At 41.1% G+C, this 16,570-nt stretch overlaps 1 protein-coding gene and 1 long non-coding RNA gene across 2 annotated transcripts; one reads left to right on the top strand and one right to left on the bottom strand.

Moving 5' to 3' along the window:
* Window positions 1–33: 33 nt before the first annotated feature.
* Window positions 34–9,967, bottom strand: LOC113925359. Its single transcript, XR_003520990.1, has 3 exons — window positions 9,713–9,967; window positions 5,846–5,953; window positions 34–76 (listed from the first exon to the last, which is right to left on the bottom strand). It is a non-coding gene; the product is annotated as an uncharacterized LOC113925359 (long non-coding RNA).
* Window positions 9,968–12,853: 2,886 nt separating this feature from the next.
* On the top strand, window positions 12,854–15,290 carry LOC113925358 (histone H2A.Z). The gene is made up of 5 exons (XM_027600044.1): window positions 12,854–13,194; window positions 13,628–13,705; window positions 13,990–14,103; window positions 14,454–14,583; window positions 14,850–15,290. The coding sequence occupies exons 1-5, from the start codon at window positions 13,192–13,194 to the stop codon at window positions 14,909–14,911; spliced, it is 387 nt and encodes a 128-aa protein (XP_027455845.1). The 5' UTR covers window positions 12,854–13,191; the 3' UTR covers window positions 14,912–15,290.
* The last annotated feature ends 1,280 nt before the right edge of the window (window positions 15,291–16,570 follow it).

Here is a 16,570-nt window from a genome sequence, read left to right as displayed (position 1 = left end):
AGTCCCGAATCGGGCTTCCTGCTCAGCAGGGAGTTTGCTTTTTCTCTCTCCCTCTGGCCCCTCCCCACCGCTCATTCTGAAAGAAAAGAAAAAAGAGAAGGAGAGGAGAGGAGAGGTGAGGCGGGGCGGGGAGGAGAGGGGAGGGGAGGAGAGGAGAGGAGAGGAGAGGAGAGGAGAGGAGAGGAGAGAAAGAAAGAGAAAGAGAAATCTGTTCAGGAAATATGAAAATAATTTAGGAACATTAGCAATTTTAAGCATTTTTTATTTTTTAAGCATATTTTTAAGAATTAAGGTAAAACAACATAATTTTAAAAATGAATAAAAAAAGAATTAAGGTAAAAACCATATTCAATTGTGCAGAATCAGGAAAATAAGGGATCAATTTTAGAGGTGATGGTTCAGGGAAAGCTCATTAAAGGAGAGTATTGAACTACATTTTGAAGAAGTGAAGAACAAAAATTGAAAGATGTTTGAAAGACATTTCAGATAGAGGAAGCAATGTGAATAAAAGCAGGCAATCAAGGAAATTTGGAGAAAACATATTTCTGGGTAATTGAGGGACAGGAGTGGGAGAGAGAATTTTCACTACATAACTTATTTTTTTTTACCTTTCAAATGTTGAAACATGTAAAGTTTAGCTTTTTCAAAAATAGGTAAATAACTATTTTAATGGAAAGCGGTTGATCTGGGTTGAAAGACAGTTAAGAAAAGGGAAAAGTGAGGGTGAGGGAATGTGGAAGAGCGAGTTGTTAAAGGTACTGGAAGTGCTAACAGTAGCCACAGGAATATGTGTTTTCTCTATCATTTCACCGGAAGAAATGGAGTAACAGCTTAACCAAAGAAGGTCTAACATCACTATAATGAAATGAGGCTTAGCAGGCACAAAGTAAAAAGCCAATGTGGAACTCTGTGTTTGTTAGGCTGACCTAATCCCTCTACTGAGAGGAACCCTAGAGTCCAATGAAATGTGTTTCTTATTGCTGTGTATTAGGAAAAAGATCACTTTTCTTATTTGTTGCCCTTAAGCCATTAATTACTTAAAGAGATACGCCTGTTCTTTCATGTGGCCTCTTTTTCTGAAGACAGGGTAGGGGGAAAGCACGTTTTCTTCAGTTCTCTTTTCAGGACCCAAAATTATATCGAAAGAACAACTTTTCATTAATGCAGGTTGTTTACGTGCCTTAAACAGTTTAGAGAAAAGCTGCATTCTAGGGTTAGCAACACTGAGTATTGACTGCAAATTGAAATTATAAATTACTGAAAACAATCTAAGTCACACTTAATGCCTCCTGTTGTTCCTCTGTATGGTACTAAATTTACCTATAAGTTTTTTAAGAGTTACAACTGTATTAGGTGCTGAAATAAAACACACACAAGAAATTTGATCAAAGATAAGGCCTGAAACAGTAAAACTGAGGTAATGATCTGCATTGTGAAATTAATTTCTTTACCCTGGTATTTTTTTTTCTTTATTCACATCTGTTTTTTTATTTTATTTTATTTATTCATGAGAGTCAGAGAGAGAGACAGAGAGACAGAGAGACAGAGGCAGAGGAAGAGGGAGAAGCGGGACTCGATCCCAGGATCCTGGGATGATGACCCGAGCCGAAGGCAGACGCCCAACCATCTGAGCCACCCAGGCGCCCCTTTATCCTGGTATTTTTAATGGAAATTTTCAGTTTGTTTATTTGATTTATTTTTAAAAATCGATATAATGTTTTGGGGTACCTCCATGGAATAGTCAGTTAAGTCTCTGACTTTTGGTTTTGGCTTAGGTCATGATCTCAGGGTGGGTGAGATTCAGCCCGGAGTTGGGCTCCATGCTAAGTGTGGAGTCTGCTTGAGATTCTCTCTCCCTCTCCCTCTGCCCGTTCTGTGTTCTATAGCTCTCTCTCTCTAAAATAAATAATAAGGGGCACCTGGGTGGCTCAGTCGGTTAAGCGACTGCCTTCGGCTCGGGTCATGGTCCTGGTATGGAGCCCTGCATTGGGCTCCCTGCTCAGCAGGAGGCCTGCTTCTCCCTCTCCCACTCCCCCTGCTTGTGTTCCTTCTCTCGCTGTGTCTCTCTCTGTCAAATAAATAAATAAAATCTTTTAAAAATAAATAAATAATAAATCTTTTAAAAAATTTTCTAAAAATCCATATAATGTTTCACTTTTGTAAAGTGACATGGTCATGTGAAATATTGCTGGATCCATTCTCTGTGCTAGTAATGTTTTATCTTGTATGATGCTCTAGAGTTGAAAAAGTACCTCACGTAGCTCAAGAAATCTTTACAACAGCCCTGTTACCATTCTCATTTTGCCCAAGAGAAGTGCCAATACTCAGAGGGTGATTTAACAAAATGTCTTTTAGCCGGGAAGTATCAGGGTCAAGTCCACGTTGTCTGAATTCAATTTTCCTTTTTTTCCCCCCCACTACTGCTTTATTGCTCCTTCCTTTATGTGGCCTATATTGGTACCCTGTGACCTCTTGTACAAGTTCCCTCTGTTATTTTAGCATAGCTAGAGCAAAACAAAATTAACAACAAAAACCTTCATATAGATGAGCTTATCTGTTAAATTTGGCTAAGTGCAACCTCAAACAAGAAAATATCCTTTACATGGTAAAACCAGAGTGGCTGAGAAGCCAGCCTGGTTTGTTCAAATCACATATTGGGGTTGCCCTTTATTAAAAAAAACTTTAAAGGGCAAAGCTATGATGCAAAACATAGTTAGGGCCTGAAGCAAGGAGCAAACGGCATGACTGCAAAGCAAGGCTTACTATTTTTTTCCTCTTCCACACAAAGATACCATTTGTAGCAGTTTCATCACCTTTTAAAGAAACTTTTTGAACTTCTCCTGAAATTTTCAAAACAGACTCAGTTTTAACAATCATCAATACTTTGCTGCATTGTTTCTCTCTCCTACACTTTAAAAATCATTTTTTGGTTGGAACATTTGAAAATAAATTCCAGAAATCATTTCGTCTGTCTCCTCAGTATTTGTGTGCATCTTTTAAAATAATAACATAGGGGGCATTTTCTTACATAACCAAATGCTATTATTTTATCTAATAACATTAACAGTAATTCCTGAATATTAATGATAAGTTCATATTCAAATTTCCATTAGCTAAACACTTTAGGAAAAAAATTAAAAGACATCAGCTCCCAAACAAGGTTCAACACATTTTATTGGTTTATTCTGTCTCTTAATTCTTTTTAAAAGAATTTGAACATTTTTTTTTTAAGATTTTATTTATTTATTTGTCAGGGGGTGAAAGAGCAGAAGGAGGGGGAGCGGCAGGTAGAGGGAGAAGCAGGCTCCCCACTGAGCAGGGAGCCTGACGTGGGACTTGATCCCAGGACCCTGGGATCATGACCTGTGCTGAAAGAAGATGCTTAACCAACTGTGCCACCCAGGTGACCCTAAAAATTCTTTTTAAAGAATTTAAAATCTGTTAGTCTAAAGCAGCTGTCTTGTCTCTCTCTCAACCTCTCTCTTCTCCTTCCTCTCTGATCAATACTATTTTCTTACCAAGAAAACCAGGTCAATTTCCCACATCCTACATTTGGCTAACGCTCCCTTGCATTGCCTGTCTATTGTTCTTCTTTGATTTCCAATAGCCTAAGCACTTGAATAGATATGAAGTGAATTACACAGCCCCAACTATAAAGTATTCTTTTAAAAGAATATTCCACATAAACTTAGAAATAGTATGACTCTCAATCTTCAGTGGAATATACAAGGTGGTTTTACCGTAGATTGATGACCTTTGAAGAATTGATGCGAAGGTTGCAAATGAGATTTTATTTCTAATTCTATTATTTCTTCTGTGTTTATCAGCTTGAATTCTTCTGTTTAGAAGAATTTTGTCCCCAGGGGCACCTGGGTCCTGGGATGGAGTCCCGCATCGGGCTCCCTGCTCAGTGGGGAGTCTGCTTCTCCCTCTGCTCCTAGCCCTGCTTGTGCTCTTACTTGCTCTCTTTCTCAAATAAATAAATAAAAATCTTTAAAAAAAAGAATTTTGTCCTCATCAACTAGTTCAGTATAAACTGAAATGTAATTCATAGAATAGCAACAAGATAAATGTTCTCTTTTTCACCTTCAATTATCAAATTAATGAGTTGGTGCTGTAGACACTTCCAGTGGCATCCAGTGAATTTTCTTTTCTCTTTCTCTCTCCTTTCCTCCTACCCTTCCTTTCTCTTTCACCTTCTCCTCTATCTATTCTCTCTCCTCACTCTTTTTTTCTCTTTAATTTGAACTCATTTCTTTTTCTAAATTTAATGTGTTTGACTTAAACTTACGGTCATTATTCTTTTGATGTTCAAATTACCCCATTTTGGCTGGTGGGAGATTTTTCTAACTTTTTCAGTGTTATTTTTGCAGGGATCTCTAGTCTTTGATGGTGTCCTTACTTTCTGGGACAATATAATGTCATAAGTTCATCATGTACATTTTCTGCCCTAGGTATGGAGTCAGCCATTTCTCCAAAGATTCCTTTAAGTGGAAAATGGTATTTAGAAACCAGGATCTTGCCACTAGGGACATTTACTGCTATTGGCTTGTCATTGCTTCTAAGTCTTTTTCTTGAAGAGCCAACTCTTGGTTTCAGCTCAAGTCATGATCTCAGGGTCCTGGGATTGAGCCCCTCATCGGGCTCCACACTCAGCCTGGAGTCCTTCTCTCTCTGATCCTCCTCTCTCTTTCTTGCTCCCTCATAAATAAAGAAAATCTTTAAAAAAAAAAAAAAAGAATATGGCATCAACTTAATATCCAGTTAGGTTTATTTAATTCAGTTTGTTTCAATATTTACAGATTGCTTATTAGAGTTTTTTAATTATATAAAAATATTTATAACACCCCAAGGTAAAAATTGTGAAACAAGTTTTGCTTCCATCCCTGTTTTTTCTTCCCTCCTTCTCACTATAATAATTTTTATTAATTTTCAGTCTCTTCACTATTGTTTCTTTTTTGCACATATGAGCAAATATGCAAACTTTTCCACAAAACATAACATACTAGATACCATATTCTGCACTTTATTTCTTTCCTTTATTTGGAAGATCACTATATTTCAGTGTGTAAAGATTTTCTTTATTCCTTTTTTTTTTAAGATTTTACTTATTTATTTGTCAGAGAGAGAGATAGAGTGTGAGAGTACAAGCAGGAGGAGTGGCAGGCAGAGGGAGAAGCAACTCCCCACCGAGCAAGGAGCCCGATGTGGGACTCGATTCCAGGACCCTGGGATCATGACCTGAGCTGAAGGCAGACGCTTAACTGACTGAGCCATCCAGGCGTTCCTTTCTTTATTCCTTTTTACAGCTCCATCTTACTTCATTATGTCGATGTATCAGTTTATTGATTTGTTCTCTGTTAATGATAATCTGGGTTATTTCCAGTCTTTTGCTATTACAAACACTGCCACAATAAATAACCTGTGCATAAGTTATTTTGTATTTTTCAATGCACAGTCTTTTTTAAAAGTAGGGAATAATGGAAACAAGAATTCTTTAGTAGGGAATGTTTGCCAAAACTCTTTCTATTGTATAGTTTTAGCAAATGAGAGGAGTGTTCTAATAACAATGGGCCACAGAGGTATAGGTCTCTGAAAAACACGTTTCTTTACAATTGATTGTTTTGTAGCTGTAAGCTAGGCGTATAAAGAAGGCTAACTGTTGTAAGAAACAAACAAAATTGTGGTGACAACACAATAAAAGTGTTGGTCTGGTGTTTCAAGTTGGCAGGTGGTCTTTTGTATGATCAATCTTGAGAATCTAAAATCCTCTCTTTCTTTGGAGTTTCTTGCCTTGTGTACAGCCCTCAAATACAGAAAAAGAGAGTGGAGAAGGCACACTCACATTTTAGAAGACTTGATGTAGAAATGACACATTCCACTTCCACCCCTTGACAAGAATCCATCACATGGCCAACCCTCCTGGCAAGGGAGCAGGAGTTCTAGTGGAATGCTCAGGAAGAAGAAATGGGTTTGGAAAACAATAAGCCAGTCTCTGCCATTCTGGGCTCTGATTACCTACTTCATATTCTTCAGTGTATTTACTCAAATGTCTATATACCAATCTAAAACCCATATAAAGATCACGTCAGTGAAAAGGCGCTGTGTCCTTTCAAGACAGCCTTATGAAGTGTGTGCAGAAATGGAACGAGGGAGCTTATGAGAGGTACAATCTTACAAATGTCTATATTTTTACATAAGCTATTATTCGAGGTAAAATTTTGGTACCTAGAGGTGACATGGAAAGATTTGGCCACCTCCAAAATATGCAGTCTAAATAAAAATGTGTTGCTTTGTAGAAGCGGTTTCAAGTCATGCCCGCCAGTCTTTCAGGCCAATCAGACTACCACAGGCAACCAACCCAGAGTAGAGCCTCAATATTTCAGATGCTGTTCATCTGAAATTTTTGATAGGTCATTGGAAATTGAATTATAGTTTGACTTATCCATAAAGAATGTTCATAAACCAACTTAACAGAGAATATAATATACAGAAATTTTCAAATACATATTTTAGAAGTTCTTGAGCTTTGATACATTCACAAATAATTAATGTTATTACAGAAATTTTTTTAAAGCAAATCTACTGATATTTTTCCTAGGCAATATGTTTAGCAGCCACTTGGAGTGTTATATATATTCATATGTGAAAATATTATAAATTTGTTATATATTTATATTTATCTATATCATATAAATATTTATCTTCAATATATTGTGTTTATCTTCAACTGCTCTGTAATTCATAATATTCATTAATTGGAAAAAACCCTTTCTGCAGATTAAAAGTTTTACTACATTACAAAAACAGTGATGTGACACAAGTACTTCTACATTATAATATATATATAATAACGCTGATTTGTCAAACTTTTCCCTTTCCTTACATATTTTGTAAAATTCCTGAATTGTCAGCTTATTTTGCAGAAAAAGTGACTTGTTTCATTTTTGAGTTTTAAGATGAGTACACTGTTTTAATTTTAAAACAGGAAATAAAAATCTAAACAAAGAGCCAGCATGTAAATTTCCATATCCTGTGGTGAAATATGATAAATGACCTGGACAGCTCTTGCCTAGAATTGTTGGATTAATCTATTAATGGAGGAAGAGATTGTCTCAGACTGTTTCCTGCTGAGATTCTGAGCAGTAGAGAAGGCTTATTGAAGACATAAATGACTATTTCATGAAACATCAGGACACTAGAAGACAATGAAAACAGTATTCATCCAGAAAGAATAACACTGATGTCTTAAACACTGTTGTTTAGTTAGAGAGTTTACGTATTTTGTTTAAGACAGAGACAGTCACAGGTATCTATGGCCAAAGGCACTAATTAAATTCTCTCCTGAGAGGATTTTCATTCAGAAATCTCCTTTAAGCAATTACAATAGCTAACAAGATGATTCTCAGATAGTTAGCTGTATGTTAGCTTTCCCTGGGTTGTTCTGTGCTAATAAACAGTTTCAACTGCTCCCCCACCCCCCACCCACCACACAAAACAAAGCTGGGAAAATCTAAGGGTCTGGAAAAGCCTTTAGATGTTTCTCTTGAACTGTTTCCGTCCAACTGAGCGGACTGTGGGGTCACACTTATCTCTACAAAGTTTTAACAATGGATGTGATGGCCACCCCTTTCATATGGTTTTTGCCCTGGAGTTGAGTTTGTGGAGGGGTATGAAGTATAAATTCCATGGCTTTAGACTCTTGTCTTTTTTTTTTTTTTCTTTTGTAGTGTTTCCCTTTCCTCCTCAGAATGAAGATGGCATTTGGATTCCCTCTCATACTAAGATAACTATGTGGAATTTCACACTTAGAGAAGTTAGCCAATGGGCTTGTCTTAGTTACCCATGCCTTGTAACACTGGGCGTAAGAAATTTATGTAACAACCAAGAATTTAGATAAAACCAGATTTATTCTCAGAATCTCTGGGAACATCATCATCTTTGGTAAACAGAATAGTAAGGATCAATAACTGATTAATGTTCATTTCCCAGAGCTAGCAATACACTTGTGGAAATGTTTTGAACATCATCTTGTTAGATATTGTAACTATGGGGAATTTTCTAGTTTAGTATGGAATCATTATGCCCAGTGAGACACCACACACACTTCACTTCTTTGGGTCTTTTCCTTTGGCTGCTCTTTAGCTCTCAATTGTGTTCACGGTTTTCCTTGATGTTGTCATCTGGGGTATTCAATTAAATAAACAAGGAGGCCATTACAGTGATGTGGCTCTAATGTCACCTCAGCCTACAAAATCTAAGCCTGTAAATGCTTCCAAGTTATGAAATAGAAACAACACAACTAATAACAAATAGTCAACTAAGTTTTAAGCTATAGCCAATCAAATAACTTCCTTTCTTTGCTTCCACACCTTCTCTATGTAAGTCTTTTTCCCCAGCTCCTGTCAGTGGAGGGCCCCTAAGTATTTCTGGTTTGGCATTGCCCAATTCCAATCAAATTTTAATCCAATAAACTCTTACACTTTTTAATATGCCTCAGTTTATCTTTTAACGATTCTGACATCACTATCTAAATTTTTTGTTAGGTATGCTCTGTGGGATATATCTTTGAAACATTTTCTTTTCACAAGCTCCTGCCCTTTTCTTTTCACAAGCTCCAATGTACCTACTTGAAAATTCCACCTGAATTCCTCTAATGTCAACTTAAATATTTCATAACTTTCCTAACTTAGTTCTTCTCTTCTCTGTCCATTCACATCCACCCTCTTGGCTTCCCCATTTCTTTATTTTTTTTATTTTATTTTTTAAATTTTTTATTTTAAGTAGGCTCCACACCCAATGGCGGGACTCAAATCCATGGCCATAAGACCAAGGGTTGCAGGCTCCAGCGACTGAGCCAGCCAGGCAACCCTCCCCATTTCTTTAGATGCTACTTTATATCCCAGACCACCAATCTAAAAACCGAGGTATCTTCTTTTATGCCCTTTCATTTATTTGTGTCCACCGCCCATGCCTTTCTAAATGTCATACCCAGTCAGTTACTAAATCTTATTGATTCTTCTTTCAAGATGTTTTACATCCTTCTCTTGGTTACAGTGTTAGACTGGTTTTAGGCTTTATCCCTAAGTGACATACATCATCTTTGCCAGGCTTCTAACAAAAATTTTCCCTTTTATGATTTGCCATATACCCCATGCTAGATTAGTATCCTAAAATCAATGAACACTGTATTTTCCCTTCTCAGAAGTATTAATCGTTTTCTCAGTTCCTCGGGGTAAAGTCAGCCATCTTTTTCCAAGATTTAGGATGTTGACTTACTGTAATGGTTAAGATCAGATTCAGCTGCAAGTGACAGACAATCCAAAATAAAAGTGACTCAAACAAAATAGATGTAAAAGTTCAGAGAGATCCAGGGCAGATTTGATACTCCATAGTATCACTTGCTTGTTCTATTTCATTATTCCTTCATGTGTGACCTATATTCCCATGTTCATTTCATGGTCTAAAATGGTTTTCCAACTCTGTTTTCATTCTAGTCTGCAAGAAGAAGAAAAGGGCTTGTCTTTTTTAAGGAAATATCCTGGATGTTGTGCCTACTGCTGCTTACACCCTTTTGTGAAAACTTATTTTTCTGGCCAGATGTATTTATATTCTGATGAGGAAGTATCCCACTAAAAATTGAAAGTGCTATTCCTCAAGAAGGTGGGAAAATAGATAAAGGGATATGACCAGGAATCTCTTCCACACCTACCTTCTAGCTGCTGCTTCCTTACACCAGCCTGCCAGTCTAGTTAAACTCTCCCTGTGTCCATTTAAACATAAACTCTTCAAAACACTCCAGCCCATGGTTGTCTCTGTCCTTTAGAGAAACTGTTGATTTGGCAGCCAATCAGTAACTTATTTTTTAACAGCCTTACTAATGGGGTCTTAATGATTAGAGCATTGTTTAAATTTTCCTCCTTGTCTAATCCTTTCAGCTAGACCGAGAGAAGAACCTAAGCTCTACATATCCTGTCTCCCAACTGCGATTGCTTGGCATGTTGCCTGGCACGTAGTACAACTTAATGACTGTGTTCTAGTTTACCTAACAGGCTGGCAGCACCAACCTGGCATATATCACTTCTATTCCTTTGTTAGGGAGGGATTATGCATCATGCATTATGATGCACAGTATTTACAGTTTAGCTGGTGGGATAAGTTATAAACTACTAATATAGGTGAAATCTTATTTGGGAAAACATATCAACACATAGACTCCCTCCCTCAGTAAATCTTAAAGACCAACAATAGGTAATGGAAGGATATGAGAAAAAAAAGACCTTCAATTTTTTATTTTAAAAAAGCAAGTTTCCAAACATTCTGAGGATTGTTAGGTATAGAAAAAATAAATTTAGTACAGTATTAAAAGATATATTGGGCCCCATGACCTTTGAATTGTTTTTCCTGAAATGGCCGTGGACTGGGGTAGAGTAGACTCAGCTGATCTTCTTTGTAACCTACACCCTGTATTTATGAACTAAGTGCATGAAATCTGTGGTCATGGGAAGTATATAACTGGGCAACTGGGTATTTAAAACTATAGCCTTGGTTTCATCACCACTGTAAACAAACACATAGGTTTCTCTTAATGTAATCATCTTTATATGATGAATTTGGGGAGGATGAGGAAGAGGAAAACCACGGAATGTATTAAACCAATTTAGGATTTTAGTTTGGAGGATGGATGCCTTGGTTGTGCATACTTGGGCAGGTTTCAGGCTTGCCACTTTCATGTCAAAGGAAGACAATGTACTAGACAGGAAAAAATACTTAGGAATCAAAGATACTTTCTTTCACCCTTCCCCAAGGTCCAGGGTAGAAGATAATCACAGTTATGATTGAATGCTTACTGTGTGACAAACACATGCTAAAGGGTACATCGAATACCCTCTCCTTTAATCTTTCAACAACCACGTGAAAATAGGTGGTACTGGGGCACCTGGGTGGCTCAGTCCTTAAGCAGCTGCCTTCAGCTCAGCTCAGGTCATGATCCCAGGGTCCTTGGATCCTGCCCCACTTCGGGCTCCCTGCTCAACGGGGAAGCCTGCTTCTCCCTCTCCTGCTCCCCCTGCTTGTGTTTCTGCTCTCGCCATCTCTCTGTCAAATAAATAAATAAAATATTTAAAAATAAAAAAAGAAAAGAAAGTAGGTGGTACTATACCCTTTTCATAGAAGAACTGGAAGTTCCAAAAGGTTAGTGACTATGATGACAGCAAGAAGGAAGAGCAGAATCTATTTCTACCTGTTCCTGAGCTCATTCTATTAAACTCTATTCAGCGAGGCAACAGTGAATTCCTTTAGTTGGGCCTCGTAACAAAGAGAACATAGTCTCTAAACTGGAAAAAGTATTAATGTTGGCTTGTGAGTTGTTTATCAGAAAGGCCCAGTGGAGCCTAGGTTAACTAATACATCAGGCTTCACAGCTTTTTACTGTCATTATATCAATTCGGTGGGGGAACTGATTAATTCTTCTATTGATGACATCATGAACAATTCCTCAGTTCCAACGGGAGGAAATAATAAACCTTAGTATCAAAATTATTGGGGATCTCTTCTCTAGAACTTATCTCCCAGAAAGAGAAGTCCTCTATTTTTTCTAAAGATTTTTTCTTTATCCATTTGTCAGAGAGAGAGATAGAGCACAAGCAGAGGGAGATGCAGGCTCCCTGCTGAGCAAGGAGCCGGATGCGGGACTCGATCCCAGGATCATGACCTGAGCCGAAGGCAGACGCTTAACCAACTGAGCCACACAGGCGTCCCGAGAAGTCCTCTAATTTGATAACATCTTTCAAACTGAAACCCAATCTAAAGTACTTAATACATATTTCAAAATTACTTCATGTCGGAAATACTGTTAAAGTGTAATAACTATAATTATGAAAGATTTACATCACCACAAGCATCTGGAGATGCACACAGGTGTTATTAATCTACTAGCTGGAAGACTAAGTAGCTGGCATTATGATAGTACTCTGTGTACAGGACTGTTTTCTAAGCCCACCATTTGCAATTGATTACATGGACCATCTGTAACTGTGAATCATGTTAGGAGTTACCCCACTGACATTTATCGAACATTTGTCATGTAGCAAAATGTTTCGTATAGAAAGTTGACACATAATGGTTTTCAGGTTTCACTAAATCAACTTTATAGATGCCAGGCTATAAGTACAACCCATTGATATGTAGTCTCCAGAAAAATACGGTTTATGATTTGATTCAAGAATACGGCCTCACCCCAAGCTCTCCGTGCGTAGACCAAAAGGTCTTTTGTGACCAGCGAGGTGACTTTGCTCCACCGTTTGTTCCCGTGGAACTATCTCTCTGGTGGCTTACAAAAGTGGTGAGGAAAGAAAATTTGGGAGATACAGCTAAAGATGACGTGGGAGCAGCGGGTCGCGATCAGTCGAAGGCTGGGGATTTGCCTATGGGGAAGAAACACGAAATCTCCGTTAAGCCTGTGTGTGGTTCACGGAGGAGTGGGGGCTAGTCTCAATCGACGCGTACGCGCCACCTGTCAGACCAGAAGAGACGCTGGGGGATGGAGGGGGGCGGGGAAGAGGGTGTCCCGGGTCCCGGAAAAAAGGCTGTGGGCCAGCGGGTCTCGGCTTTCGAAGCGCTCTGGTCCGGGTGCTTGCGCGGTGGGGTCGGGGAGAAGGGGGACGAGTTAGATCCGGAGGCCACAACACGAAGCCTCCGGGATCAGGCTGGGAGACCGGGGGCGCCACCGCGTGCCCCTCCCCTGAGCCAGACTCTCAGCTCCTCCTCCCAAGCACGTGACCACAGCCGGCGGGTCTCCTCGCTCCGGCAGCGTAACTCGCTCTATTTCTTCCCTCCCGCCGCCGTGCCCTTCTTCTCCTCAGTTCCCATCCCTCGGCCCTCCCCCCACCTCCTTCCCCACTCCCCAATAGCGGCTCGAGCTGAGGAGTGCCCGCCCCTCCACCCTATTCTTCGCTTGTTCATTGGCTGAGGCCTCAAGGACGCATCCCGAGGGCGGGTGGCAGCCATTGGTGGGATGAGCAATCCGAGTTCCCGGATGAGGGAACATTCAGCAGTATAAAGGGAGCGGGGAAGGCGGGAGACAGCGCAGTTTGAATCGCGGTGCGACGAAGGAGTAGGCGGTGGGATCTCGCTGGCTGTCTGACTAGTCCTTTCTCTGCCTTGCTTGTTTGAGCTTCAGCAGAATTCGAAATGGTAAACTTCGCGGAGGCGCTCGAAGACTTCGCGGGTTTTTGCCGATGGGAGAAAAACCCGTTACACACGGGAGATGGGGGTGAAGTGGCGACGGTTGGGAACGCGCGGAGACAGGATTTGGAAGCGCGGGGGGAGGTGTTTTGTCGGCGGCGAGCGGAGCAGCCTCCGATCTCGCGGCGGGCGGCGACGGTTGGGTGGCGCGCGCAGCGCCGCTGGGGGCCGGCGGGCGGACGGAGGCGCGCGGCCGCGGCGGGCGCGCACCGGGGGGCCGGCGGGCGGGGTCGCCCTTGCGGCGCGCGGCTGGCCAGAGACCCCGGCTGGGCACGGGGCCGCGCTCGCGCCTGGGCCGCGCCGCGGTGGGGGAGGGGCACACCGCCCTGGTAATCCTATATTCCCCGTTCCTCCTTCGCTCGCGGGCGTGTGCGCGCCGCAGGCTGGCGGTAAGGCTGGGAAGGACTCCGGAAAGGCCAAGACAAAGGCGGTTTCCCGCTCACAGAGAGCCGGCTTGCAGGTCAGTGGTGGTTCGTGCAGTCTGGGAATTGTGGCGTTTTTCTTTCCACCTTTTTTCTTGTTTATCATCGCTCTGGATGGGCGTTTCGTCTTTGCGTGGGTGATGCGGTGTCGCGACTTGGTTTGCCGATACGATAAATATCGAAGGGGGGGTGATCACGTGTGTCGATGCTGGGGCGCGTTGCTGCACCAGCGTCCATGCCCCCTTGGTTTGGCGCGCGTGTAATATTACCGTCTTTGACTCTAACATCTTTGTGCATTTATGCTTGTGTGCTTAAAATTAAGTTCCCGGTGGGCCGTATTCATCGACACCTGAAATCTAGGACGACCAGTCATGGACGTGTGGGCGCGACTGCCGCTGTGTACAGCGCAGCCATCCTGGAGTACCTCACCGCAGAGGTAAATGGGTGTACGCCTATAATATGGAAAAGGTTTGGGGGGGTTGGCGGGGGGAGGCAGCGAGAGGGAAGGAGGAAAGTGATGCAAGAAAAACTCCCAGGCCCTAAACGCGGCTAGAAGCTTCTGAGAACGCTAGAGGGGGCTGGTGTTCATTAAGGAATCTTTCTGAGCTTGGTTGAGTTTGCTGCTCTTGGAAATAAAATTGCGTGCCCCGTTTTGCATGTGTTGCCGTTCAGGTAGTAGGGGAAGACGTCATTTGGTAGATTTACCTGCATGAAGATTTGATTCTACTCTCTGGGCTTTGGCTTTAAGGAAAGTTGGAAGGAGATTGATTAGAATCTGCCTTGTAGGTACTTGAATTGGCAGGAAATGCATCAAAAGACTTGAAGGTAAAGCGTATTACCCCTCGTCACTTGCAACTTGCTATTCGTGGAGATGAAGAATTGGACTCTCTCATCAAGGCTACAATTGCTGGTGGTGGTATGTAAATACTAAAATTTTATTCCTTTGTAGAAAAAATTGTGTAGTTCTCGTTATTAATTTTTAGTGCAGAAGACCTATTTTCACTGATCTTCACTGGTTGCATTATGAAATTTGGTTTATGTATATAATTTAATGAATTTTTACATACTTTGCATTTAAAGACATTTTCCAAGTTGAACATTAAACTGTCTTGGTTTTAAGTGTTGTGTGATTTCTAAAATACGTATATTGAAAAGTAGAATTAATCCCTCTTCCTCTCCTAGGTGTCATTCCACACATCCACAAATCTCTGATTGGGAAGAAAGGACAACAGAAGACTGTTTAAAGGATGCCTGGATTCCTTATTATCTCAGGACTCTAAATACTCTTAACAGCTGTCCAGTGTTGGTGATTCCAGTGGACTGTATCTCTGTGAAAAACACAATTTTGCCTTTTTGTAATTCTATTTGAGCAAGTTGGAAGTTTAATTAGCTTTCCAACCAACCAAATTTCTGCATTCGAGTCTTAACCATATTTAAGTGTTACTGTGGCTTCAAAGAAGCTATTGATTCTGAAGTAGTGGGTTTTGATTGAGTTGACTGTTTTTAAAAAACTGTTTGGATTTTAATTGTGATGCAGAAGTTATAGTAACAAACATTTGGTTTTGTACAGACATTATTTCCACTCCAGTGGATAAGCTCAATAAAGGTCATATCCCAAACTTAGTTGTGTTTTAAATTTGCTTGATTGTAATGGGAATTCCTTTCTTTTGAGTAGGTATCTCATACACCAGTAACATAAGCATATTTCTCTTGAAATTGAACTTGGTCAATAAAGTCAGCTGACCCAAGTGTAATTTTTTTTTTAATATTATGTAATGAGGTATTTAAAAAACGTTGGCAGGAGCTGCAATGGGGCAAGTTGCTGTTTCTTAGGCTAAGCTGACCCATCTCAATTTGTTGGCTGTGCCTATTCTGTGTGATGGCATCACACTGGTGGGCTATTGCTGTGGTGGATTTGGGGAGGGAGAGGGCATTATAGCTACCTCCACAGAGGGAACTTTCAGTTTAGACTTTGGAGATCATGTTTTTTTCATGTGCTACAGTGTTTTGAAGTCTACTTGAATTAAATTTTTCAGTAGTTAACATTTGCCGGGGGGGGGGGGGGGGGGGGGCGCAGCTGCATGCTATTCCTATTTTCCAGAAGAGTATTTCTTAGCAAGTCCTGAGTTATATATTTGCATGCTAACAATAGCTTGCTTGAACCTTGTGAAAAAAACGAGTATTTTCTGGTTGGGTTGAGTGGACCATTTTGATACTTGCTTTGCGGGAAGTTCCTGTCCTAATTTTTTAAAATTTGGATGTCCTTAACCAAGCAGTAAGTGGTCCCTTCCCCCCCATCAAGGAGACCCAACATGACATGGTTCAGCATTTCACGAGGAAGTGCCATGAAAATGGGAGAAGGGAGAAAATCCAACAAGTAGTCGTTTCTGCAATGCTAATGCATTAGGAAAAGGTGGCTCCTGCCTTGTTTTGGTCACAAAGGATTAGGACTAGGGCTTTTCACCAGAATAATTTGCAAACTGCAAATAAAGTGTTCATACCTTCTGGATGTACCGAGAGACAATTTAATGGAATGTGGATCAGGAAAATGGTGTGTAGCTGAAATAAAACTACCGTGGGTAGGGTCAAACGACGGTCTAATGTGCTTCTGAACACCTGTGCCGGAAGCGCTTCATAGGGACTGACAGCGCGGTGCTCACCTGACCGAAATCTCCCAAGGCTGAGGGCCTAGAGGCGGGCCCTTCGATCCCTGGGATTTCTCCTGGAAACGAGCGTCCCCAGGCCCCATCTGTCGCCCCGGCCGCCCGGAGGGCGGGCTCCCGGCTGCGCTGGCTGCGCTGGCCGCGCTGGGAGGTCAGGGGGCACGGCGCTGCTAAGGCAGGAGGCGGGGTCCCTACCTCGACGGAATACCCCGGCGGGCAGCCGGGCTGGTATCGCCCGCC

The sequence above is a fragment of the Zalophus californianus genome, chromosome 2 (genome assembly GCF_009762305.2).
Source record: "Zalophus californianus isolate mZalCal1 chromosome 2, mZalCal1.pri.v2, whole genome shotgun sequence".
Lineage (NCBI taxonomy): Eukaryota > Metazoa > Chordata > Mammalia > Carnivora > Otariidae > Zalophus > Zalophus californianus.
The sequence above is the reverse complement of the archived record's forward strand: the minus strand, read 5'-3'. Positions and strand labels throughout refer to the sequence as shown.